The sequence below is a fragment of the Narcine bancroftii genome, chromosome 3, assembly GCF_036971445.1.
Source record: "Narcine bancroftii isolate sNarBan1 chromosome 3, sNarBan1.hap1, whole genome shotgun sequence".
Taxonomy (NCBI): Eukaryota; Metazoa; Chordata; class Chondrichthyes; order Torpediniformes; family Narcinidae; genus Narcine; species Narcine bancroftii.
The window spans coordinates 190336317-190358824 of record NC_091471.1 but is presented as its reverse complement, the minus strand read 5'-3'; the positions used below and the strand labels follow the sequence as shown (position 1 = coordinate 190358824).

General features: G+C 39.4%; 1 protein-coding gene across 2 annotated transcripts in view; it reads right to left on the bottom strand.

Annotated features, from left to right (window-relative positions):
- Positions 1-1326: 1326 nt before the first annotated feature.
- LOC138757957 (annexin A10-like) overlaps positions 1327-22508 on the bottom strand; it is an 87951-nt gene continuing 66769 nt past the window's right edge. For both annotated transcript variants that reach the window (XM_069926143.1, XM_069926144.1), the window contains 6 exons: positions 12386-12445; positions 12154-12247; positions 8468-8563; positions 8246-8304; positions 3916-4038; positions 1327-1668 (listed from right to left, as the gene is read on the bottom strand). In XM_069926143.1, the coding sequence (XP_069782244.1) occupies positions 1600-1668; positions 3916-4038; positions 8246-8304; positions 8468-8563; positions 12154-12247; positions 12386-12445 (501 nt within the window). In that variant the 3' untranslated portion in view covers positions 1327-1599. The remainder of the gene's footprint in view (positions 1669-3915; positions 4039-8245; positions 8305-8467; positions 8564-12153; positions 12248-12385; positions 12446-22508) is intronic.

The window sequence follows — 22508 nt, the reverse complement described above, 5'->3', positions numbered from 1 at the left end:
TCCTCCTGCGATGACACGTCCGGTACTCAGAGAATGACCCCTCGGTTGACCAAGTGACTCTGCTCCATGCGAACCCGCATTATGCCTACATTGAGTACCCAGACGGGTGGGAGGACACAGTCTTGGTAAGGGACCTAGCCCAAGCCAGATCAGGCCCAGCAGTGCTTCCAACCTAACCTCCCCCAAATATTTCTTCCCCAGGTCATGTGCTTGAACAGAGGGACCAGCATCACCCCACCAGCTCAGGCCAGACTGTCGACAACGGCGCTGGGGAATTGAGAGAAGCAGTGACTGCACCCAATGAGCCTGCCGGTGACACAACTCCAGTGACCCCAATCCCGACACCACAGCGGTCACGCCAGATGGTCAGACCCCCTGACCGGTACAGCCCCTAACCTCCACCGGGCCCTTTTTTTTTTACAGCCCTCCATCCACCCCGGGGTCAGTTCTTAAAGAAGGGGTGAATGTGATAGTACATATTCTATCACCAATGTGTATATGTACAGATGGTAGTGTAGGATGACTGTGATTGGCTGAGAGCGTAGCCACGCCTATTGGCAGATCTTAAAGGGTTGCTCCGAGCCAGACAAGGTCATTCTGGACTCGTCGACCTACATGCGATACGCTCCAGTCTTCTAGTTAATCAACAAGTCTTTGGTTCTTTCGATGTGCTCTACAGATGGTAATTTAAAATGGATATACATAGAAGTTTATTTTCAAAAAAGGTAATGAATATCTAGACATCTCAATTATAGAGGGTTATGGAGGTTTCATGTGGTTTAAGGTGAAGGTTAATAATTTTTTGAAAGTGTGTGTGAAGAAAATTGGCGCAGAAGAAGAGTTCAGTTCAGCATAGATAAACCATTATCATTTTGTATGGTGCTTCTGGTTTGAGGAGCCAGGTTACCTGTTCCTTTTTTCTTGCATTCTTGCTCAAGATTCTCATAAGAAACAAATTAGGTCATAACATTTCTGAAATGAAATTCATGTATTTGAAAGGCTGCCAATTTTTAAATGTAAATATTTTCCAATTATTTGTGTTTATTTGGACCAAAAGTACAACAATAAAATGCACTCCAGGCAATTGTAACTAAAATGCAATGAAATGGAACTAAAGAGGGAAAAAAAAATCTTTATTATTAACTTGAGTTAATCAGCTGCATGATAACCAGTCCATAAAGAGATACTGGCAGAATTAATCTGGACACACTAAATGAATAAAGTTTCTTCATCTGACAACATATTCTGCTCTTAACTGTGGTAGATAAGAACAACAAAAATTATGTAATAGCTTTCTTGACGTTGTATAAATTATCCTGATATTTAAAATTATTATATAATCAAAATGTGTGTTGATTTTGTTTTGCAATGTCAAAATGATCTTTAACTTCAAATAGATTATGTTTGAAGTATGATTCACAATAGGATCAGAATCTTTCTGTAGAGATGCTCTGTAGATGAGGAAAAAAGATTGATATTTGACAACAGAATAGACGTACAGATCACTAACTTTTCCTAAGATAATTTGACTTTACAATTTACATTTCCTGGGGTGAAGATGGTTTTGTCAGACTTAAAAATCTTCAATCAAGATCTCTCTTAATAATCATCAACATCACCAGAACATATTGCCAGGAGAGCTGCCTCATAGTGTCCTGAGGCATATTTCTGAAAGGAATAAAAAAAAAGATATTTAAATAATCTTAGCTTCACTTTTGGATCTGTGTCCATGTATCACAAGGTATGCCCACTGAGTCCATACCAAAGATCAAGTATCCATTTGCACTAATCCTGTTCTACCCCATTCACATCAACTACTCCAGATTCTACCTCTCACTTGGAGAAATTATGGCATCTAATTAATCTAGCAACCCACACATCTTTGGGAAACTGGAACACCTGAAGTAAATACAAAGGTCACAGAGAGAATGTGCAAATTCCACACAGAAAGCAGCAATAACTTGTATTCAGGTAATTGGAGTGGTGAGACAACAGTTTGAACAGCAGTGCCACTCCTATTGCTGGTAAGATATACATTTCTAACACAAGTTATTCAATTTCTAATAATTTTCAATGATACAATTGCTCAAATTACAGCAAAATGGTTAACCACATATTTAAAAATAGGACTTAACAAGAAAGTCTGCAGATGCTGTGATTGTAGTTTAATACACAGAGGTGTTGGAGAAACTCAGCAGGTCATGCAGTATTCTTTATGGCAGCTATTCTCAACTTTCTTTTGGGTGTGCCCCCCCACCCCCCCACCCCAGGATTCTGCTCAAAATTTATGGGCAACCTTTGCTGTGAATCGGCCAAGTTTTGGTTTCTTCCATACTTCTCTCCTACCAACTTTTTTAAAAATCCAAAAATATTAACGTTTCATGAGGTGAAAAGAAACCAAGGCTTTTCCTTAAATGTGCTGCGGCCCCGGGGATGGGGTAGGGGGCTGCAAGGCTCCTGTTGAGAATGGCTGCTGTTTAGCAAAGATATGAGCCCTTCGTCAAGGTATGAGCAAAAAGCAGGCATGCACCTCAATAAAAAGATGGGATAATAGGGCTGAGGAGGAGCACAGGCCAACACGCAAGAGGACATAGACGGATATGGATGAGAGAGCAGGAGAAAAAGCCAAGAAGTGATGGGGAGGGGATAGTTCTTAAAATGGGAGGGAAGTAGTTGGAGGGTTGGAGGAAAGGAGACAGTGCGATAGGGAAAGAGAGAGATGGGGAGAGGCCTAACAGAAATCATTGAAGTTGATGTCAAGGTCATCTGGTTGGAGAGTGCATATTAGGTGTTCCTCCAATTTGCAGGTGGCCTCGGTTTGGCAATGCATGAGGCCATGGACAGACAAGTTGGAAAATAGTTGGTCACTGGGAGGATCTCACTATAGCTGCAAACAGAGCGAAGTTGCTTAACTAAACTCTCTCCCAATCTGCGACCAGTCTCTCGGTGCGACAACAGCAGAATCTGATGCAGAAGGTAACCCCTGCAGGAAGGACTCTTTGAGAATTAAGAATAGTGGCGAGAGGAGCCTCAAAGCACATTTAGGTAAAAGCCTTGTTTTCATAACTAAAATCCACAATGAAGTCTGATGCAGGGTCCCAACACAAAATGTCAACAATCCCTTCGCTTCCACATATGCTGCTTGATCTGCTGAGTTTCTCTGGCAAATGTTCAACTTGTTTAGCACTCTGCATCATGTCCTAGTAAGTCAGGGCAACTAGTAACCACTAACACTTGAGCAGTGGAACAAATTCAGCTGGATTCAGCCAAATCTCTCATATGTATGAATGAATGAATGAGTTTTTGTCATACGCAAATGTGAAATATACAGATGCAATGAAAGTCTTGCTGTAGCTTTCCAGGTACATAAAATAAAGATAACAGATATAAAAGGTAGAGAACAAATAATTAATGTGAATTTAAATGTGACATTTTAATGATATAGCACAGTAGAAGCCTATTACGGCCATTGAAAACCATGCCACCCATTGCTCCCTATTAACCAACCAACCCCATATGTTTTGGAGTGTGGAAAGAAACTAGAATGTGTGGGGGAAATCTACATAGGTCACGGGGAAACTCCTTGCAGATCGCGTTAGATTTGAACCCAGGCTGCCGGGTTGCGCTAACTTCTAAGCCACCCGTGACAAGTAAATAAGTAAATAGTCAGACAAATAAATAAATAAATAAGCAGAAGCCTGAGGGCAACAACAAGAAGAGAGCAGACTGAGAGGAAAATAACACAAGAATTAAATTGAAGTGAAAAGAAGTCTAAAAACGAAGTGACAGGAGTACTACTTAAATTCCAGCAGGCTGATTCTGTAGCACTTGCGACAAAAAGGACCAGCAAATCTGATTGTTAGGCAATTGCATGGTGCCTACATGTACACGTGCATAAGAATGAATCAACCATACCTTGATATCATGATGTAATGAATGTCCATAGCTGGCTTTGTAAACGCTTTTGATATTCATCAGGTCAATTTCACTCCGTGAAATCATGACCCTTATAACTGTTCTGTTGTGAAAGCCATAGTCCTAAATAAAGTTATAAAAACCATGGTTATTTATTAGGCCTCTGCAAGGTGTTCCTTGTGTGCAGTGTCATTCAGGTTTAGTTGAATTGTGATTACTCAAAATGTGCAAGTAATGCCTTCTTAAATTGGTGTGTTGAACCTTCTGGTTAACGTGAGGAGAAAAAATGTCATAAAAATTCACAGGAGGGGTGATTTGCAACATCCAATTTTGAACAGGTAGCAGTGTTCACAGGGAATGTATTTTGGCATGTTTCACCATGTGTGGTGCTGGGAGCACCTCTGGATATCTCGGTTTTGGAACATTGATTTTCTTTTTAATGGTGGGTTCAGAACAACTTTAAATTCTGTTGCCAGTACATATTTCTAATTCATAGGTTTCAGCAAAAACTAAATCATAAAATTAACCTGAGTGATGATTATTCCTGTAGCTTTTAGGCCTTTCAATCCTATTTATTTGTTCAACAATAAATGATGTTATTACTGAGGCCATAATTGACTGAACAAATGTAAAATTCAGGAGATATATTACTTAGAGCCAACTTGCTGCCACCCATTTTCCAAAAATCCCATAAAATCATGATACACAACAGAAAGGTCAAAGAACCATTGCAGCTGAATTAACACTGTTCGATCAAGAAACCCAACCTCAAATAACCAGTTTTGAAATTAAAAAAAAAGACATCATACAAGATAAAGCAGGAAGGCGTTTGCTTTGAATGATCTTTGGCTTGGCTTCGCGGACGAAGATTTATGGAGGGGGTAAAAGTCCACGTCAGCTGCAGGCTCGTTTGTGGCTGACAAGTCCGATGCGGGATAAAATTGTACTTATTGATCGATTTCCTTTTTCTACCTTATTGATATATCTCAAATTGGTGTCTGTGTTACTTATCTCTGGTGGAAGAAAGACCCACAACTTTGGGTATTTTGTAAATTGCTGAGGCTGTGTCCTGTTAAGCTGTTTAAAATCAGCTAATGGTTTTGCTTGGGAAATGAGAAGGAATACCCAGCTTCCCAATGTTGCAGAAAAATGTAACGTTTACTGATTTTTGCTCAGTTGCAAATTTTCTGATGATACCACAGTGGTTGGCTGTATAAATAGGGGTGGTGAGTCAGCATACAGGAGGGAGTTTGAAAACTTGACTGAATGGCATAATAACAACAAGCTTGCATGCAATGTCACCAAAACCGAGCAGCTGATTGTAGACCTTAGGAAAGGAAAACCAAAGTGACCATTGTGGGATCAGAGGTGGAGAACAAATTTAAATTCTCTATCTCGGAGAACATTTCCTAGACCTAACATACTAATGTCATCTTGAAGAAAGCTTGTCAGTGTCTCTACTTCCTCGGGAGTTTGTGGAGGTTCAGTAAGACATTAGGAACATAAGGTAGAGAGAAGCGAGTGGATAGTTTGTGAGGTGTGTGCTCCTTACATTAGGGATCTGCATGCTCTCACCATAGGGAGAGTCAAAAAGCCCCTTTTCCACTGGGACCTTGTCCCAGGAATTGACAGCCAATTTACTGGTTAAGGTCTAGTGGAAAAGCAATTCAGTTGACACACTGGTGTCAAATTAAATCAAATCACATCGAGGATTGACAGCCTCGACCCCTACTCAAATCCCCGGCATCAACTGACGCTGGCCTGCTGATTAAACCAGTGGAAAAAGGACGTTGCATCACTGGACTTAAGGTGCCTAACCTTTTATCTAGGATCATCGGCCATTGTTTGGATTCTTCACCGTTTGTCCCCCCTGGCCATCCATCGCCCACCCCCTTGCCTCCAGCTATCCATTTGTCACCCCCTTCCCCCAGAACCAATGCCAGACTATTTGCACCCAAGGCCAGACTGAGTGCAGAATGGAGAGGGGTGATGCTGACTGGGCTGAGTGGGTGGTGCTGACCAGGGTGAGTAATGGTGGAACATGCGCCATGCAGGAGGCTCTCAGCCAGCATGGAGGTTGGAAGTGATGGGGTGGACTGAGAGCATGGCCAAAAAGGTGGCCAGCGTCAGGTGCTCAGAGCCTGTGGCCAAGTGGAGTCAAAGTTGGACATGAGGTGCAGAGCTACATGAGGAACGGACGTTGGGGCAATGGAGCTGAGCACCAGTGGCTTTCAGGCACTCTACCAGCTCATTGGGCCAGTCCTCATGCACAGCATTGTCTGTCGCACCCCTTCCCCCCCCCCAACTAACTCCTGACATGTTAGCAGGATTGCAGTGCTGCCGAGCCCAGAGTTTAAAGAGCTCCGCACCAGATCACGGCGACGGCTCAATGCGGGAGTAACGACAGTCTTTCTTACCTATAATCCCCCACACAGCTAGAACCATTCTGCCAGCACCAGAGCAGTTCCAGTTGTGTGGGGGATTATGGGTAAGGAAGACAGCCATTGCTCTCGCATTGAACCAGCCGCTGCTTGCTCCTCTTCCACCAGGTGCTGGGGACTGAGAGTCATCTTTCCATTGAAGGTAAAAAAGGGTAGACTCTCTTATTCCTGGGATGAATTTTGATCAGTGGAAAAGTATTCAGTGTCCCTATTAAAGGTGGCTCAGTGGAACCAGCACATATCGTTTCCTATCCCGGGACACTGCATGGCCAATTAACTGGGATTCAAGTGGAAAAAGGGTATATATTTTGAATGCTACATCTTCGAATTATTGAATTTCAGTGTATCCTAGGCATTACTATCTGATTACCTCATAATGAAAACCCAATGTTATTCACAATTGTACATCATAGATCACCACATTTGCAAAAAATTCCTATAACTTTTTTTTACATCTTGTCATGATAGTGATTGTGGTTGCAAGGCAACTACCAATGCCTTACTGTTTGATTATACTTGGCTGCCAGCAGGGGCTGACACAGAGCAGGAGACACACAGAATGCAGATCAGTGATGGAGACTTTCAGCCTCATGGTGCTGTTCATATCAAGCCTTTTCCTTCATCCATGTCTTGCCTTAAGAACTCACACATACGAATACAAGATGAAACACATCTCATTTTCAATCATTCTCCCATGTGTTATATAAATTAAATATAGAAGCACTTCATATATCAAAATATTGGAATCCTGGACAACTTTCAATCAAGCTATCAAGGCAATACTGACTTAATCAAATTTATTCTTGCTTATCTCTTTTTCCCAATATCTCTGCAATATTTTGTTAAGAAAATATCTAATTCTGACGTTGAAGGCTCTTATTGAATCTATAGGAAGAATTCTGAAAATCCCAAAAATGTATTGTGTAAGAAGATTTAGCCTCTTATCATTTTTTGTTCTTTGCTCAGTAGCCACCAGAAAAAGTTTAGCTTTATTTACTTCACTAAATCTACCATGGTCTGTTTTCTTTGAGAAGAACAACTAACTTCCACATTCTATTCATGTTACTGTAATGTACCTCCTCCCAGGGAGCCAAGCTAATAAATTTCTGCACCCTTTACCTTACCTTTCCTGAATTATGCGTCAGGGTTTGGATACAATACATTAGCTGTAGGTAAACTAATATCTAAGAATGTTTCGACTCGCTTTTGTTTTCAATGATACCATTAGTTTCACGGGCAATGTAAAATGTTATGGCCCATCATGACCTGGCTAGCAAAAGGGAGGGTTTAAATTAATCTCAATTGCCAGTTTGTGATGCATAATCTTGTAGATCAGAGCTCCTCAAGTGTTCGTCCAGTTACTTTATAAACATAATTATGGTTTCTGCCTCCAATTTTCTGGCAGTGAATTCAAGTGAATACATTTTTCTCAATCTCCCTTCTGTCAGTTTCATTAATAATTTTCCACCCTGTCCTATACTTTAGAAAACTCTTTACAAATATCTCCAGCTACTTCTGTTTTCCACCATATCCCCCATTCTTGTAAAATATTTTTTCACTTTTTTTTTGCATTGAATGCCATGTTCTTTATTTCTTATTTTATGACAGTAGAAGGCACCAGTGCTTGCTGTATATCAGCTTTCAGCATTTAAAAAGAAGGGTCTTGTTCAAAAAAATTGTATTACAAGAACATTTAAAGCACGACATCATATGAAAGAAGGAAATGAGGAAAAATAATAATTAAGGATTAATATTTAAAGTGGTACACTTCCCAAAATGTTTATGCAATACATGTGTTCGATATTTCTGTGAAATTTCAATGAATTTCTACTTGATTTTTGCTTATCCATAGTATTCTGAAACAATGGCTGAAGAAGTAAGTTACTTACATATATTGCACTGTAGAACATGTATGCAAAATAGGAGGCTTTGTCTCTTACACAAAGGACTAGGAGAGATTAAATAAAAAGCTATACATTAATCATTGTGACAAGATAAACAAGAAAATCAACCTAAAATTGGAATGCCTTTCATTTTGCAACTAGGATTTAAAATCTGCACACTGAACATAATATCTAGCACATGTTATTCAGCTAAAATATTTTACTCACCAATTGCAACAAGTAATTGCTGGAAGTTTCCCTCATAGCAGTTAGTTATCGCTTCTTGAATATCTTGGCCATAAACTTGTTGGAACTGTTGAAAAGCTGCGAATGGATGTGAGATAAAGAAACATAGAAGTTTTTTTTATCACATTTTTGTTTGTTTTGGAGTTTTTTTCCTTGATTGGGAACATTCTCAAAATATCCTGAGGGTACAAGCAGTGCAGTACCAAATTGCCCACATCAATTCTAAGTTTTTTATTGGTCAATACTCATTCCCAATTTTCTACAGAAAAATTAAGTAGAGCAATCACATAATTAATTGTTAAATCTCTTTCAGGACATCACTTTTTATTTTAAAATTATTGTGTTATTTTTCAGCCAGATCATGATAATGTGACAAGAATTTGGTTTTAGAACATTACTCAAAAAGAAATTCCATATTGGTTACATTTAGAGCTGCTTTATGAAATTGATGGCAGAAGTTCGATTTGATTTGGCACAGACTTATTTCACAATAAAAATAGTGTTACGTATTTTCACTAGTTTTGATTTTAAAGTAATAATGATATTATGGAACGTTAAAAGAAATTCCACAAGGTTGTTGCTATTGACCTCAGGAGAGAAGGTTCTCAGAGAGGAAATTGTTCTTGCAGCTGATTATGTGAAGTGCAGGAGGTTGTCCTGTCGCTATTATGCATGCAATGTGCTAAATGTGGAACTAGTCATTATCCTGTCAACTGGAAAGGGCAGATGGTTTATTTCTGGATCCATCTGTCTGGTACAAATGTTTTGTCCATCATCAAACTAAAAGAAAAAAAAATTGTTAATCGGAGTACAAAGGAAAAAAGGTGGAGAAACAGAGACATACATGCCAGGTATGGCAATGAGTGCAGGCCATTACAGTCTACAGAGCGAGGACGAATACAAGAGATGGCTTTGATGTTTCATTACCTGATGAGCTGAACCCCTTCTCTGCCCACTTTGAGAAGAAGAACCAAATATAGTGCCTACTAGAATGTGTGAAAAGACTGAGGACCCTGTGATATCTGTCTCTGAGGTGACATCAGAACATCGTTGAAGAGGGTCAACACTTTCAAGGTGTCAGGCCCTGATGGCGTACATGGCAGGGTACTGAAAGTCTGTGCCAAAAAACTAGCTGGAGTGTTCACGGATATTCTTAATCACTTACTGCTGCGGTCAGAGGTTCTCAACTGCTTCAAAGGGGCATCAGTCACCCTAGTGCCCAAAAAGAGTAATGTGAGCTTCCTCAATGACTACCACCAGGTAGTACTAACTTCTACTGTGATGAAATGCTTTAAGAGGCTGGTCATGGCCAGAATTAACATGTACCTAAGTAAAGATCTGGACCCACTGCAATTCACCCATTATCACAATATAATTGGCTCCCCACTCAGCTCTGGATCACCTCGAAAACAGCAATTCATTTATATGGTTGCTCTTCATCGACTACAGCTCAGCTTTCAATACCATTATTCCCTCAGTGCTGGTCAAGAAACTACAAACTCGAGGTCTCTGTACCCTAATCTGCAAGAGGATCCTCAACTTTCTCATCGGAAGACCACAGTCAGTATGAATTGGAAACAACATCTCCTCCTCACTGATTATCAACACAGACACACCACAAAAATGCGTGCTAAACCCACTGCTCTACTCATTTTACCCATATGACTGTGTGGCCAGGCACAATTCCAATGCTATCTACAAGTTTGCCTGTGACACTACAGTTGTCAGAAGAATCACAAATGGCAACGAAGAAACATACAGGAGGGACATAGACAACAACTTTGCACTCAACATTTGCAAAACCAAGGAGATAATTGTGAACTTCAGAAGGAAGTCAGGGAACACAACCCAGTCTCATTGAGGACTCAGAAGTGGAGAGGGTCAAGAACTTCAAATTCCTGGGTTTCCTGGAGCCTCCATGTTGATGCAATCACAAAGAAGGATCGCCAGCAGCTATACTTTGTGAAGTGTTTGAGGAGATTCGTTATGTCACCAAAGACTCTCATAAACTTCTACAGGTGTACCGTGGAGAGAATTCTGGCTGGTTGCATCACTGCCTGTTATGGAGACGCCAACACTTAGGACAACTCCAGAGGGTTGTTAATTCGGCTTGCGACATCACAGGCACCAGACTTCACTCCATTGAGGACATCTACATGAGGCAGGGTCTTAAAAAAAGCAGCCCCTATCTTCAAAGACCCCCCCCCCCCACCACCCAGGTCATACCCTCTCCACTGCTACCATCAGGAAAATGGTACAGGAGCCTAAAGACGAGCACTCAACGACACAACTTCTTTCCTACTACCATCAGATTCCTGAATAATCAATGAACCGAAGACACTGCCTTACTTTTCATGCATTATTATATTTTTTTATTGTAATGCTTTAAGGTGGTTATAATATGAATATCTGCACTGAGACTCTGCCGCAAAACATCGAATTTCATGACTTGTTCCTGACAATAAATTCTGATTCTGATTTTGATTCTCATTTTGAAGGCATAAAATAATGGGAGTGCTCTTTCAACCTTTTCAGGTCTTCAGTCGTTGAATGTACTTTTCTTTAAGAAATAAAGTGGTATTGGTGAAAATAGGCTGGCATACTCTTTATTCTCTGGATAATTAATATTCATTTCTAAACCTTGCATTGATGTGGCATTAGCAGACTACAGTATGACAAATGCAATATTAAATGCTTCATATAACCAGTATAAAGGATAAGGCACAGGGAGTGCTACTATGGAATACTATGATACTAGAGGTACAGAAGCCTGAAGTTGATTACTCAACAGTACAATTAAAAGAATGTTGGAGAATATCAGCAGGTCAAACATTTCCCTTTTATAGCCAAGATAGATACATAACCAACGTTTACCATGAAATAGGCTCAAGCCTGAGACGTTGCTTATGTATCGTTATTTTGCTATTTAAACTACACTGTTTGACCAGGATTGTGTTTCTACTTCAACCACAGTGTCTGCAGATTTTTGTGTTTTACTCAACAGTGCAAAACTGTTCTTCTTCTCTGCCATCAGACTTTTGTATGGACATTGATCCACAAACACTACCTCACTTTTATCTTCCTTTGCACTGTTATTTATTTTTTCAAATGTTATTTATGGCAATTCTTGTACCTGTAATGTTCCCATAAAACAACAGATTTCCTGACACATTTACGATGATAAATTCTGATGGTGAATTTTGTAAATGATGGCTAGAAAATTAGATGTTGCATCCATAATTTGCTTGCAGTGATTCTTATGACGGTGATTACTGTCAGTAACATAGAATGATGGGATTATAAGGAAAAACACATTTAATCTTTCTATAGATGTTCATTGAGCTATTTTGTATACTCGTTGAAGTACTGGTTCCTCATTTGGCCATCAGTGACTTCTTCTGGGCAAATATTAGGTTACAGCACAGGCTAATATGCATGGAAGGCAAACACTAGTTGATTTGACAAAAGGAATTTTTCTCTATTTCATTTGTAACATAGCCTTTTTGCTTCTTTGACTTAAATGCACGATAGAAATAATTTAAAAACGGTTTAAATAATGTTGTCACATATAGATCTTGTGTTTTCAAATGCATTGAATGAACAGTTTTATGGCTTTATTATTTCCTTACGATATTACTCCTATTCCAAGCATTAAAATCTGTAATTACCCAGCCATAACTGTTGAAAGCTCTTTTTACATAAAATATATTGCAACATGTTTTTATGCTCCCCTGTTTCGTCTTGGCAAGCTTCCCAAAGTCCCTGGAAGATAAAATGTTGAAAGAAATCATTAACAATGTTGTTTATTACCTCTTCAAATGCATTTGTGCAATGTGTTAATTAAAAAAGAAATAAAAATATACATGTGAAAGCCAAGTGGGCAAAATAATTTCCTTTTACCGTGGCATCTTGAGCAACCATGCCCTGATCCTCATATCCATAGCATTCTTCCCTGGTTCCCTGTGAATATCACACAACATTGATTGGTGTACAAGTAATGTAAACAAGGGAGAATTTTGTTGCCAGAAAAATTTTCTGATATGATTTAATGAAAGTTATTGTCATTTAGATAAGTGAAATTTAGATAAGTTAGATCCACTGAAACATTTACATGCTGCAGGAAGATACACTAACAACAAAGTTAAATTATCACAATGGTCTATAAGACAATTAAAAAAAAATATAAAAGGTTAGATAAATAAATATTTACAGTTGCACTTTAGTGTTAAAATATCCTCAGTGGTCTGAAAGGATTAATGATAAAACATATTTTCTAGGTGCATCTGTGATGTTTTTCCAAGTTGAAATTCCAATGCCTATAGTATAGAACAAATTATGACCATGACTCAGCTCAAAGTGCAGCACTCAGCTTGAGTTTCAATCTATAAATTATAGATATCTGAGGAATATAAAGATGTTTGCAGTTCAACTGAGAAAATCGTGCCAAATTTTAGTATAGTTTGCAAGTCATCAGATACAACAAAGAATGGAAGCCTATTTGAGCAGCAGACATTGTAATAAAAGTTATGAAATTTTAATAAATCTTCTGAATTGATAGTTAATTCCCTTGTGACTAATGCATATCGAAGGCTTCTAATTTTGCTTCTTCCCACAGGTGGAAAATTCTCTCTACATCTTCTACAATAATATTGATGATCTGCTCTCTGACTGTTCAGATATTCCAGTGGCCATTTCATGTTCAAGTATTGTCACGTTCACTGAGGTACAGCGAGATGGTTCATTTAGGATGCGATCCAGCTGGTCAAGCCATACAATAATAAAATGTACAGATTACCGAGTAGCAGAGAAGGATCAGTTAGAGCAAAACCAACATTATTTTACTCGTGAGAAGAACATTCAGCAGGTTGAAACAGTGGAAAACCATTCTTAAATCAGTGGCGCATGATTTCGCAATTGTGAATGATTTTCCCAATGGGAAAATAGAGTGTGGCTGGAGTGGGATGAAACTTTTAATATGATGGTTGTTTTTTCCAAGGCAAGAGGAGGTATGGATGGAGTGGATGGAGGGGAGGGGATTATGTACGATGACCTGAGTCACATTGATAGCCTTCTGGGTGGAGAAATTCCTGTGCCACACAGTGAAACTATTCCTCAGATATCTATAATTTATAGATTGAAACTCAAGCTGAGTGCTGCACTTTGAGCTGAGTCATGGTCATAATTTGTTCTATACTATAGGCATTGGAATTTCAACTTGGAAAAACATCACAGATGCACCTAGAAAATATGTTTTATCATTAATCCTTTCAGACCACTGAGGATATTTTAACACTAAAGTGCAACTGGGAGGATGCTTTAAGTGTTGTATCTATAGAAGTTGTTGAGGGATGCAGTTACATCCCAAGTTCCCAAATTGCTTTTTTTTTTGCTGTTACATTGATGTGGTTGGACTAGGACATGATGATGGAGATGTTTACATCTAGGAACTTAAACCTATCTACTATTTCTACCTCAGTGCCATTGATGTGGACAAGGGAATGAGCTCCACACCTCTTCAGGAAATCTCTGAAGGCTCCTTTATCTTGTTGTCATTGAGGGAAAGGTTTTTATTCTGACATTCTCATTAGACCAACTATCATCCTTCTATATTCTGACTCATTGTGATTTGAGATTTGGTCTATAAAGGTATTGTCACCTGCAAATTTGTAGATGGAGTTTGAACTGTGTTTGGTTGCACAGCATGGTTGTACAGGGAGTAAAGTAGGAGGCTGAGTATGTAGCTTTGCATGAAACCAGTGCTAAGGGTGATGGTGAAGGTGGTTTTGTCACCAATTCACACTGATTGCAGTCTGTAGGACATGAAGTCACAGATCTAGCTGCAGAAGGATTGCTAAGGGTAAAGTCTCTGAATTTGGGAATGAATTTATTTAGGACTATGATGTTGCAGGCATAGCTGTAGTCAATGAATATTAGTATCCTTGTCATCCAGATGTTCAAGGCCTGAGTGGAGGGGAAGGGAAATGTTATCTGCTGTGATCCTGTTGTGTCAGTAAGCAAAATGAAGTGGGCTGAGGCTGGCTTGGAGGGTTAGTCAATGTGAGCCATGACCAGCCTCATGAAACACTTGATGATGATGGATCTCAGGGTTTCTGGATGGCCAATTTCTGCTTTACCAGATGTTGTTGCCCATGTTATTTTTAACTGAGGCCCAGCTTTCACTAATTTTCTTTGCTCCCTTGAGGCACAGCAGGCTCAGTTTTTAACACTCTGTTGAAATTTACCAGGCTTTATTTCCCATGGTTCATTTAAACTTAATAGGTTAACTGGAAAATTTGCATTAAAAGAATGTTAGGGTATAAATAACACCCAATATTCCAGATTTGCCAATCCAGCAACATTAAATTTCCAAGAGATCTGGATTAATTGAGTTTTACTGCAGTCCAACAAAACCTTTTGTAATTTCAAAGAGCTTAATTAGATCATCCTTAGATTACATTTTTCAAGAAAAACACACATCTTTTTAATCTTTTCCTAATAGATATAGACTCACTTTTCTGATATTATTTTAATAAATGTTATATTATGCACCTTCCCTTTTGTTCTTATAAAGTGATTATATAATTTTATATTTTTCTGATATCATTTTAGTTTTTAGTAATTTCAACAGTTTTTTTTTATTTTACAGTTGCAATTTTATTTTCCTAATTCCTACGAAATATAGAAGGTGCACACACAGAGGTGGATACTTTTGCCGCTGAGGATACATTCCACACCAGATAAAGTACTGTATAGTTTGTTGGGTCCACTTTTTTCATGCATTGTTGTGAGAAAATTCTTCAAAACACAAGGTGGCAGCAGAGCCTTGAACACGATATTGGTCTGAATGACTTCACTTTCTGAAACTCATTGCCAATAAAGGAATGAGGGTAAGTGTTCAAAAGGATGTAATTACTGTTATAATTTTAAAAAAAATCTGCTTCCCCTTCAGGCATTGAACTGAAAATGAATGAAAAGGGTGAACCCTCAGGATCTCTTACTTCTTTATCATAGGAGGTGGGAAGGATTCACGGGGTATCTCCAGTGAAGGGCTCAATGGCTGTAGGACTCACACCAGGCCTTGTGTTGCCTGTATGCTGCTGATGAGCGGCTCGTGGAAATTAGGTATCGTGACTGGGATCCATGAGGATGCTGAGCAGGACTCCTGAGGGTTTTAACAGCTTCCTAATCATATTGAGGGTTTAGAACCAGGGGCTGAAGAGGCTGACAAGGATGCCTGGAGCTTGGGTTCATTGCTGGAACATACAGGAGGCTATATGGCAATGGAGGTCATGGTAGCGGAGGAAGCAATGGCATCAGAGGAGGTGAAGGGATCACGTTGACTCATTTTTGCTTCTCTTTCCCTTCTTGGTAGGGGGCGCTGGACGATGGGTGCCTCTTTCTGTGACTTTAAATATAAATAAACAAAAGTGTATACATACAAACATAAAGGAACCATGAACCTTGGAATTTCACTGGAGGATTTTACACATGTCCAATATTACCTCAGCAGAAATACTGCAAAATAACTCAAAAATGCTATGAAATTTCTAAACACCTTTTAATAGGGGGTCATGGAATTTCAAGAATTCTTTTGAGAAAATGAGATAACCTGGCTGGAAATTCACTCAGTCTATTTTTAATATTATATTTTACTCTATATTAGATTTTGCTTATTCTTTTGCCTGTTCTAGTAAATAGCATATATCAGCATCAGGGAATTCTTTGGTTATGTCCAGGAAGAAGTCAAGTAGGCACAAACTAGAGGGCATTGCTCCACTGACAACTTACTTACTTTGAAGAAACTACACTCTCAATAAGCTTTTTTTCCTTTCTGGAAAGAAGTTGCACATGCTGAGGTTAAGGATCTGCTTGATTTTTAAAAAAAAATATTCAGATAGGTAAGTCGCCATGACTGGATGGCATATACTCTACGATACTACAGGAAGCGAGGTAAGAGATTGCTAGGGCATTGGCAATGATCTTTGCATCTTCCTTGGCCACAGGAGAGCTACAGGCGGATTTGAAAATAGCTAATGTAGGCCCTTTATTTAAGAAAGGTAATAGGGAGAATTCTGAGAATTAAGACCAGTGGTCTTGCATCAGTGCTTTGATAGAGTGGACAGCTAGCACCTTTTCCTGGGGTGAAAATAGGAAACACTAGAGGATATGCTTAAAGTGAGGGGAGATGTCAGAGGTAAGTTTTTTATGCAGAGAATGATAGGTACTTGAAAGGCATTGCTGAGGATGATGGTAGAGGCTGATGCAATAGGAACATTTAAAAGTCTCAGATGGGCATGTGGATGTAAGGAAAATAGAGGGTTATGGCTTTAAAGTTGTGGAGTAGGTACACATACATCAGACATAATATCATGGGCCAGAGAGCCTGCAATGCACTATAATGTTACATGTTCTAAGGCTAAGCTTGCTCAAATTATCTCACAGAAAATAGGCTCAGAAGTTTCACTTTGGAACTGATCTCTCCTATGACAAAGAAGCCAATCTGATCAACCTTTGACCACTTTCGACCTTGAAAATCGATTAAGCATTAATCCACACCATGCCCAGATATACATTAATAATTTGAATCCATAGTTTCTGATAATTTAACATGCATTTAGCCTGCTTGAAACAAGCTTGAGTTATGCTATACACTCAAAGAAGTGACCCTGACCTACAGCGGAGATGTTGTGAATGCCATTACAGCTATATTCCCAAAGGTTTTGTGTGAGCTAAACATTTGCTATTTATTTTGCTGAGCATTCCATTGGCATTTGAAAGCAAAGGAGAAAAGGACAATTTTTGCTTTTGCATCTGGAGACCAGTATTGATCTCCTCTTGAATAGCCAGGGCCAGTGCTCGTACATTATTGAGAGCAGATCTATTTCAGCTGAAACCTCAGAAAACATAAAATTGTTCTGTAAATCAAACGGTCTTTCACTTTCCAAATTGGAATATTTATTGATGCAGCTTTATGGGCTAAATTATTAGACTGGGTCACAAGATTTTATGAATCAGTGGCTTAAGTGACAAATAAAAATATTTGCCAGTGACCAGAATATATCAATGTTTGAAAAAAATGTGAATGAAATGTAATAACATTGAAATGTTTTGATATAAGAATATGATTTAACACACTATTGAAATATATTTTTGCCAAGCTGTAAATAAAGCCTGAATGTGCCACTTCTTTTTTTTTGTAATTCTTTATTTATTGCACTATGAACCATATCAACCAATATATTTACAGATGCATCTCTTTAAATATTCAGTGACATTTTCTCTTTTTTCCCCCATCCCTCCCTTCCCCCTCCCCTCCACAAACAATAAATATTGAACATATAAAATACAATAAAGCAATATCTTTATACAAAAGGAATACAAACAAAAAAGTTGTATCATCTACTTATTCACATTAAATCTGATCGTGTTTATTTTCTTATCACTTTACGTGGTGGTGGTCCGAGGCCTGCTCTTTCTGTTATGTTCCATATATGGTTCCCAGGTTTTTTCAAACATTGTAACATTGTCTTTTAAATTATATGTGATTTTTTTTTTCCCAATGGGATACACTTAAACATGGTTATATATTCTGTTAATGTTTATAGTCATATAATCCAACGTGGCCATCTTATATCTTTATTTTCACTTCTTTTCCGCCTCTTCACCACCTCCATCCCTTTTTTCCATTAATGTTTTTTAAGTTTTCCTTTTTAATCTCAATATATGACAACGCATTTAAGACATGAAATACCCCAATAATCCCCACAAGCAATAACCCTTTAACCCCAAGTGAATCTCCCTTCCTTGGATTGCCCCTTGTCCCTTGACGGCAACCATAACTCCCCTTTCCATTCGGTTAGCGAACTTACTCGCAAGCATCAACTGATTTCGCAGTGACCATTATTCTTCCACCCCCAGCCCCCCGCAGAGAACACTATTTTCCTATACATATAACAAAGCTCTCTCTCTTTTTTCCCCTTCTTCCCCTTCTCTTATCCATCTTTAAATCTTTATATGTACATTATCTTTACTTTATATTTTTACATTTTTTTGTATATTTTCTTGCCGGTCATCCTTCTTGTCACTCCTCCTCTCTTCTCCTGTTCTGCAAATGTTCAGCAAATTCTTGGGCTTTCTTTGGGTTCGAGAACAGTCTATTCGATTCCCCAGGAATAAATACTTTGAGTACTGCTGGATGTCTTAATATAAAGTTATACCCTTTCTTCCATAAGATTGTTTTCGCCGAGTTGAATTCCTTGCTCTTTTTTAAAAGTTCGAAGCCTATGTCCGGGTAAAAATATATTTTTTGTCCCTTATATTCCAACGGCTTATTGATTTCTCTAACCTTCTTTCTTGCCTGCTCCAGTATGTTTTCTCTTGTTATATATCTTAGAAATTTTACCAATATGGATCTCGGTGTTTGATTTGGTGGCGGTTTCGGTACTAGCGCTCTATGCACCCTTTTGATTTCTATTTCTTCATGTGAATCTGTCGTTCCCAGCACCTTTGGGATCCATTCTTTTATAAATTCCTTCATATCTGATCCTTCTTTGCCTTCTTTCAGGCCCATTATTTTTATGTTATTTGTCTTCTGCAGTTTTCCAATACATCAATTTTTTGTGACAATAAATCTTGTGTCTCTTTAATTTTTTTTTCGCTCTCTTCCAACTTCCCTCTTAAATCATTTATCTCCATTTCTACAGCAGCTTCTCGTTCCTCCACATTTTCTACTCTTTTCCCTATTTCAGTCATGACCAACTCTAAGGTTTGCATTCTGTCTTCAGCTCTTTTCATTTTTCTTTTGATTGAACTAAATTTTAGTGATAGCTATTCTTTTAATGACCTAATTTGTTCTTCAAAAAAGGCTTTATCTAAACTTTTTCCTTCTATTCTACCTTCTTCTTTCCTTTGAAATTCTTGGTCTTCTTCTTCCTCTTCTTTTTCTGTATCTATGTCTGTGTCATTTTCTTCTCTGTATCTGTGAATCTTCATCCTTCTCTGGTGAGCTGCTTCTGTATCCTTGCTGGGCCTCCAGCTGCTGTGTCTCCTGTTGTTGGGCCTCCTGTTGCAGGTCGACCCGTTGTTGGGTCTCCTGCTGGAGGTCGACCTGCCGCTGGGCCCCATGCTGCACGCTGACCCATTGCTGGGCCTCCTGCCGCAGGTCGTACCCCTGTCGGTCCTGTTACTACTCACCCTCTTCCAACTCTTCATTCTCTTTCTCACCACTTTTCTTTTCTTCTTTCTTGCTTACTTCCCCCAGCCGAACGCCTCAAAACTGGGCGTCTCTCAACTGGCCGCTCCTCAGCTGAGTTCCCCTCCCGCCGGCATTAACCTTTTCTTTTACTTATGCATGCATAGTTGCACACCTCTTCTTGGCTCTGAGAGCCATTTTTGAAGTCAGCCGGTCGGGAGGACACCGCTCCTCTGGGGACTCACCAACACCGGAGATCGTCCCCTCCTCTCCACGGTGGCTCTCTGCTCCGATGTGCAGATAAAGCCTTCTTTCTTCTCCAGTGATTTTCCTTCTTCCCTTTTCTCTTTTATTCTTACTTTTTCTCTTTTGGGTGTCATCTTCTGTCTCTTCTCTGTAACTTTATCTTTCTCTTCCTGTATTTTATGTTTATTGAGCTCTGTTTTTTCACACTTTTTTTTTCTTTTTCTCTGGAGAGGGCTGGTTCCACTCGACCAGCCACTATTCCATCATGTGACTCCCCTCCGAATGTGCCACTTCCAGCACCTTTAAATTCTTGAAGAGAGAATCACATCAGCTACCAATGTAGCAGGTTAATTCTTCTCCATTTCTCATAGCTTACTTACTTATGGAGTAGAATGGTCCAAAGAGAGAGGGATCTAATTTATTTCTTCTCTATTTCTCAATCTCATGTTAAGCAAGAGGTTAAACAGAACAGTCTTTCCGATACCAGTGAGCTGCCCAAATTCACTGATCTCATTGTCTCACGGATCTCATTCCTGAACACAATGCTCCAAGAGAGGGCAGCATCCAGCTGATTTGAAAAGCCTGAGTTTATTCAGACTCTTAAGTGGTTGGACCTGGTTTTCGCAGCCAGCAGGATCATGGCCCTGAATTGCCAGCCAGGGTAAAATCCAGTTGCTTTATGGGTTATAGTGGAGAAAGGTATGTACTCATTTATGGCACGCATGTTGAAATACTGATGGCAATATTCAGTTAATAGCAGGAGTGAGAAAATTTAAAAAAAAACTGAAGATGCTGGAAATATAAAACCAAAATACCATAAGTGTGGGAACACTCAGAAGGTCAGGCAAAATCTTTGGAAAGAGAACAATTAATATTTCAACTCTAAGAACTTATGTCAACAGTGTCAAGTAATGATTACATTGGGTTGTAGCATCTCACAACTTATTGGACAGCATGTCTACTTCCCAGCAATATTACGATTCCTTAATAATTTTGAGCTCTCTTACTCTCTTCCTCTTTCTCTTTAAATATTCAGATTCTTAATGCAATTATCTTGCAGTCAGAGCCCCTTATCATGTCCAGAATTTATGTCTTGTAGGAAGATTGAATGCTGGAAGTAATCAGGATAAACTGTTCTGTGATTGTTTTACACCACAATTATTAAACTATTCTGCTGAACTGTACTTGGATTTTTTCAGATGGGAAATCCCTTTGCCGTAAGAATTTTTAAACTCAAATTAATGTATGGACATACACTGCATTGGATTCTGATGTATGGGGAATTTGAAAAACTAATTGAAGTCAATTTTGTTGGAAATTAAATGATTTAATCTTTAAAAAATGGATTTGGAAAGAGATAATTGAGCTCAGTTGAACTGAGAAAGTCTGTGACTGATCTTGTTGCCAAATAATTGTTTTATCTCAGGCTTCCCAGGGCTTTGTTGAGACTGAACCCAATTCCTTGGGTCACATTGAGGCCACCTTCAACCCATCCATTTGTGGGTTCTCACTGGGAGAACTTTCTTGTCTCATCCTGGTGATATAAAAGAAATGGCTGTGCTGGTACAGCTGCTGTGAAGGCAGCGCTGCCACTGGTGTCAATCCGTGAAAGTGGGGAGTGGCAACAGAGTGCTGCTCCACAGGGTCCTACTGCCCAATTCTAATGCCAATGGCTTTAAACAACCTGTTAAAGGAGCCGATAGTGTTTTGTTTTAAATTCTGCAACCACAGGGTCCGTGCTGAAGATAGAGGTGTCTGCGCCGGGCAGTGTACCACTAGGGGTTGCAGACTCCAGCAGAGCAGCAGACCTGTGCAGGGCTCTAGAAATGGCAGAACACCAGCCCATTCAGAAGGAGAAGCAGAGCAGATGGTGACCACAGCAGTGGACCAGTGAGGGACTCAGTGGCTGAGGACCCACACTGGCTATGGGCTCTTGGTGACTTGTGGTTAGGAGATTTGCACAGGCTGTGGGCTGGTGGAGACTGGCTCAGGAGAACCAGGTATTGGAATCGGGAAGAAGGGCAAGAAGGGCTTCCAAAGGGCCTCAGGCACTGAAGGCTTCCTAATTGTATTAGAAGTTTGGACTTGGAGTTTGGGCTGCTAATAGTTTGACTGGATCCTGCGCATCTGCAGAAGTCGTGAGAGTACTGGAGGCGAATCCACAGACACTCAGTGTCTCTGAAGGGACTCGCTTTTGCTCCACTTTCTCCTGAATTTTGGGGAACCGGATAATGCTTATGGCACCTCTTTGTTTGCCTCACAGCAGACAAAAGTTGAAGTATATTATGTGTATTACATTTGTAATGACTATTATGTTACAATAAAATGAACTTTTGAACCATTTGGATGGGCTATTGCTGAGAATTTCAACAAGCTGGAAATTCCATACATCCCTAGGGTCTCCACTGATTAGAAATCTGTTGTCCGTTGCTGAGGGTTTATTGAGACTAAGCTGATCAAAACTTTCCTGTCATGCGAAAATGAAAAGCAAAGCCAAATCCATCACCCTTTCCCTGCATAATGCAAAGAATCAAGAACAACAGAATTTGGGACTTACAGGTACTGAAGCACATAAATAATAGTGAC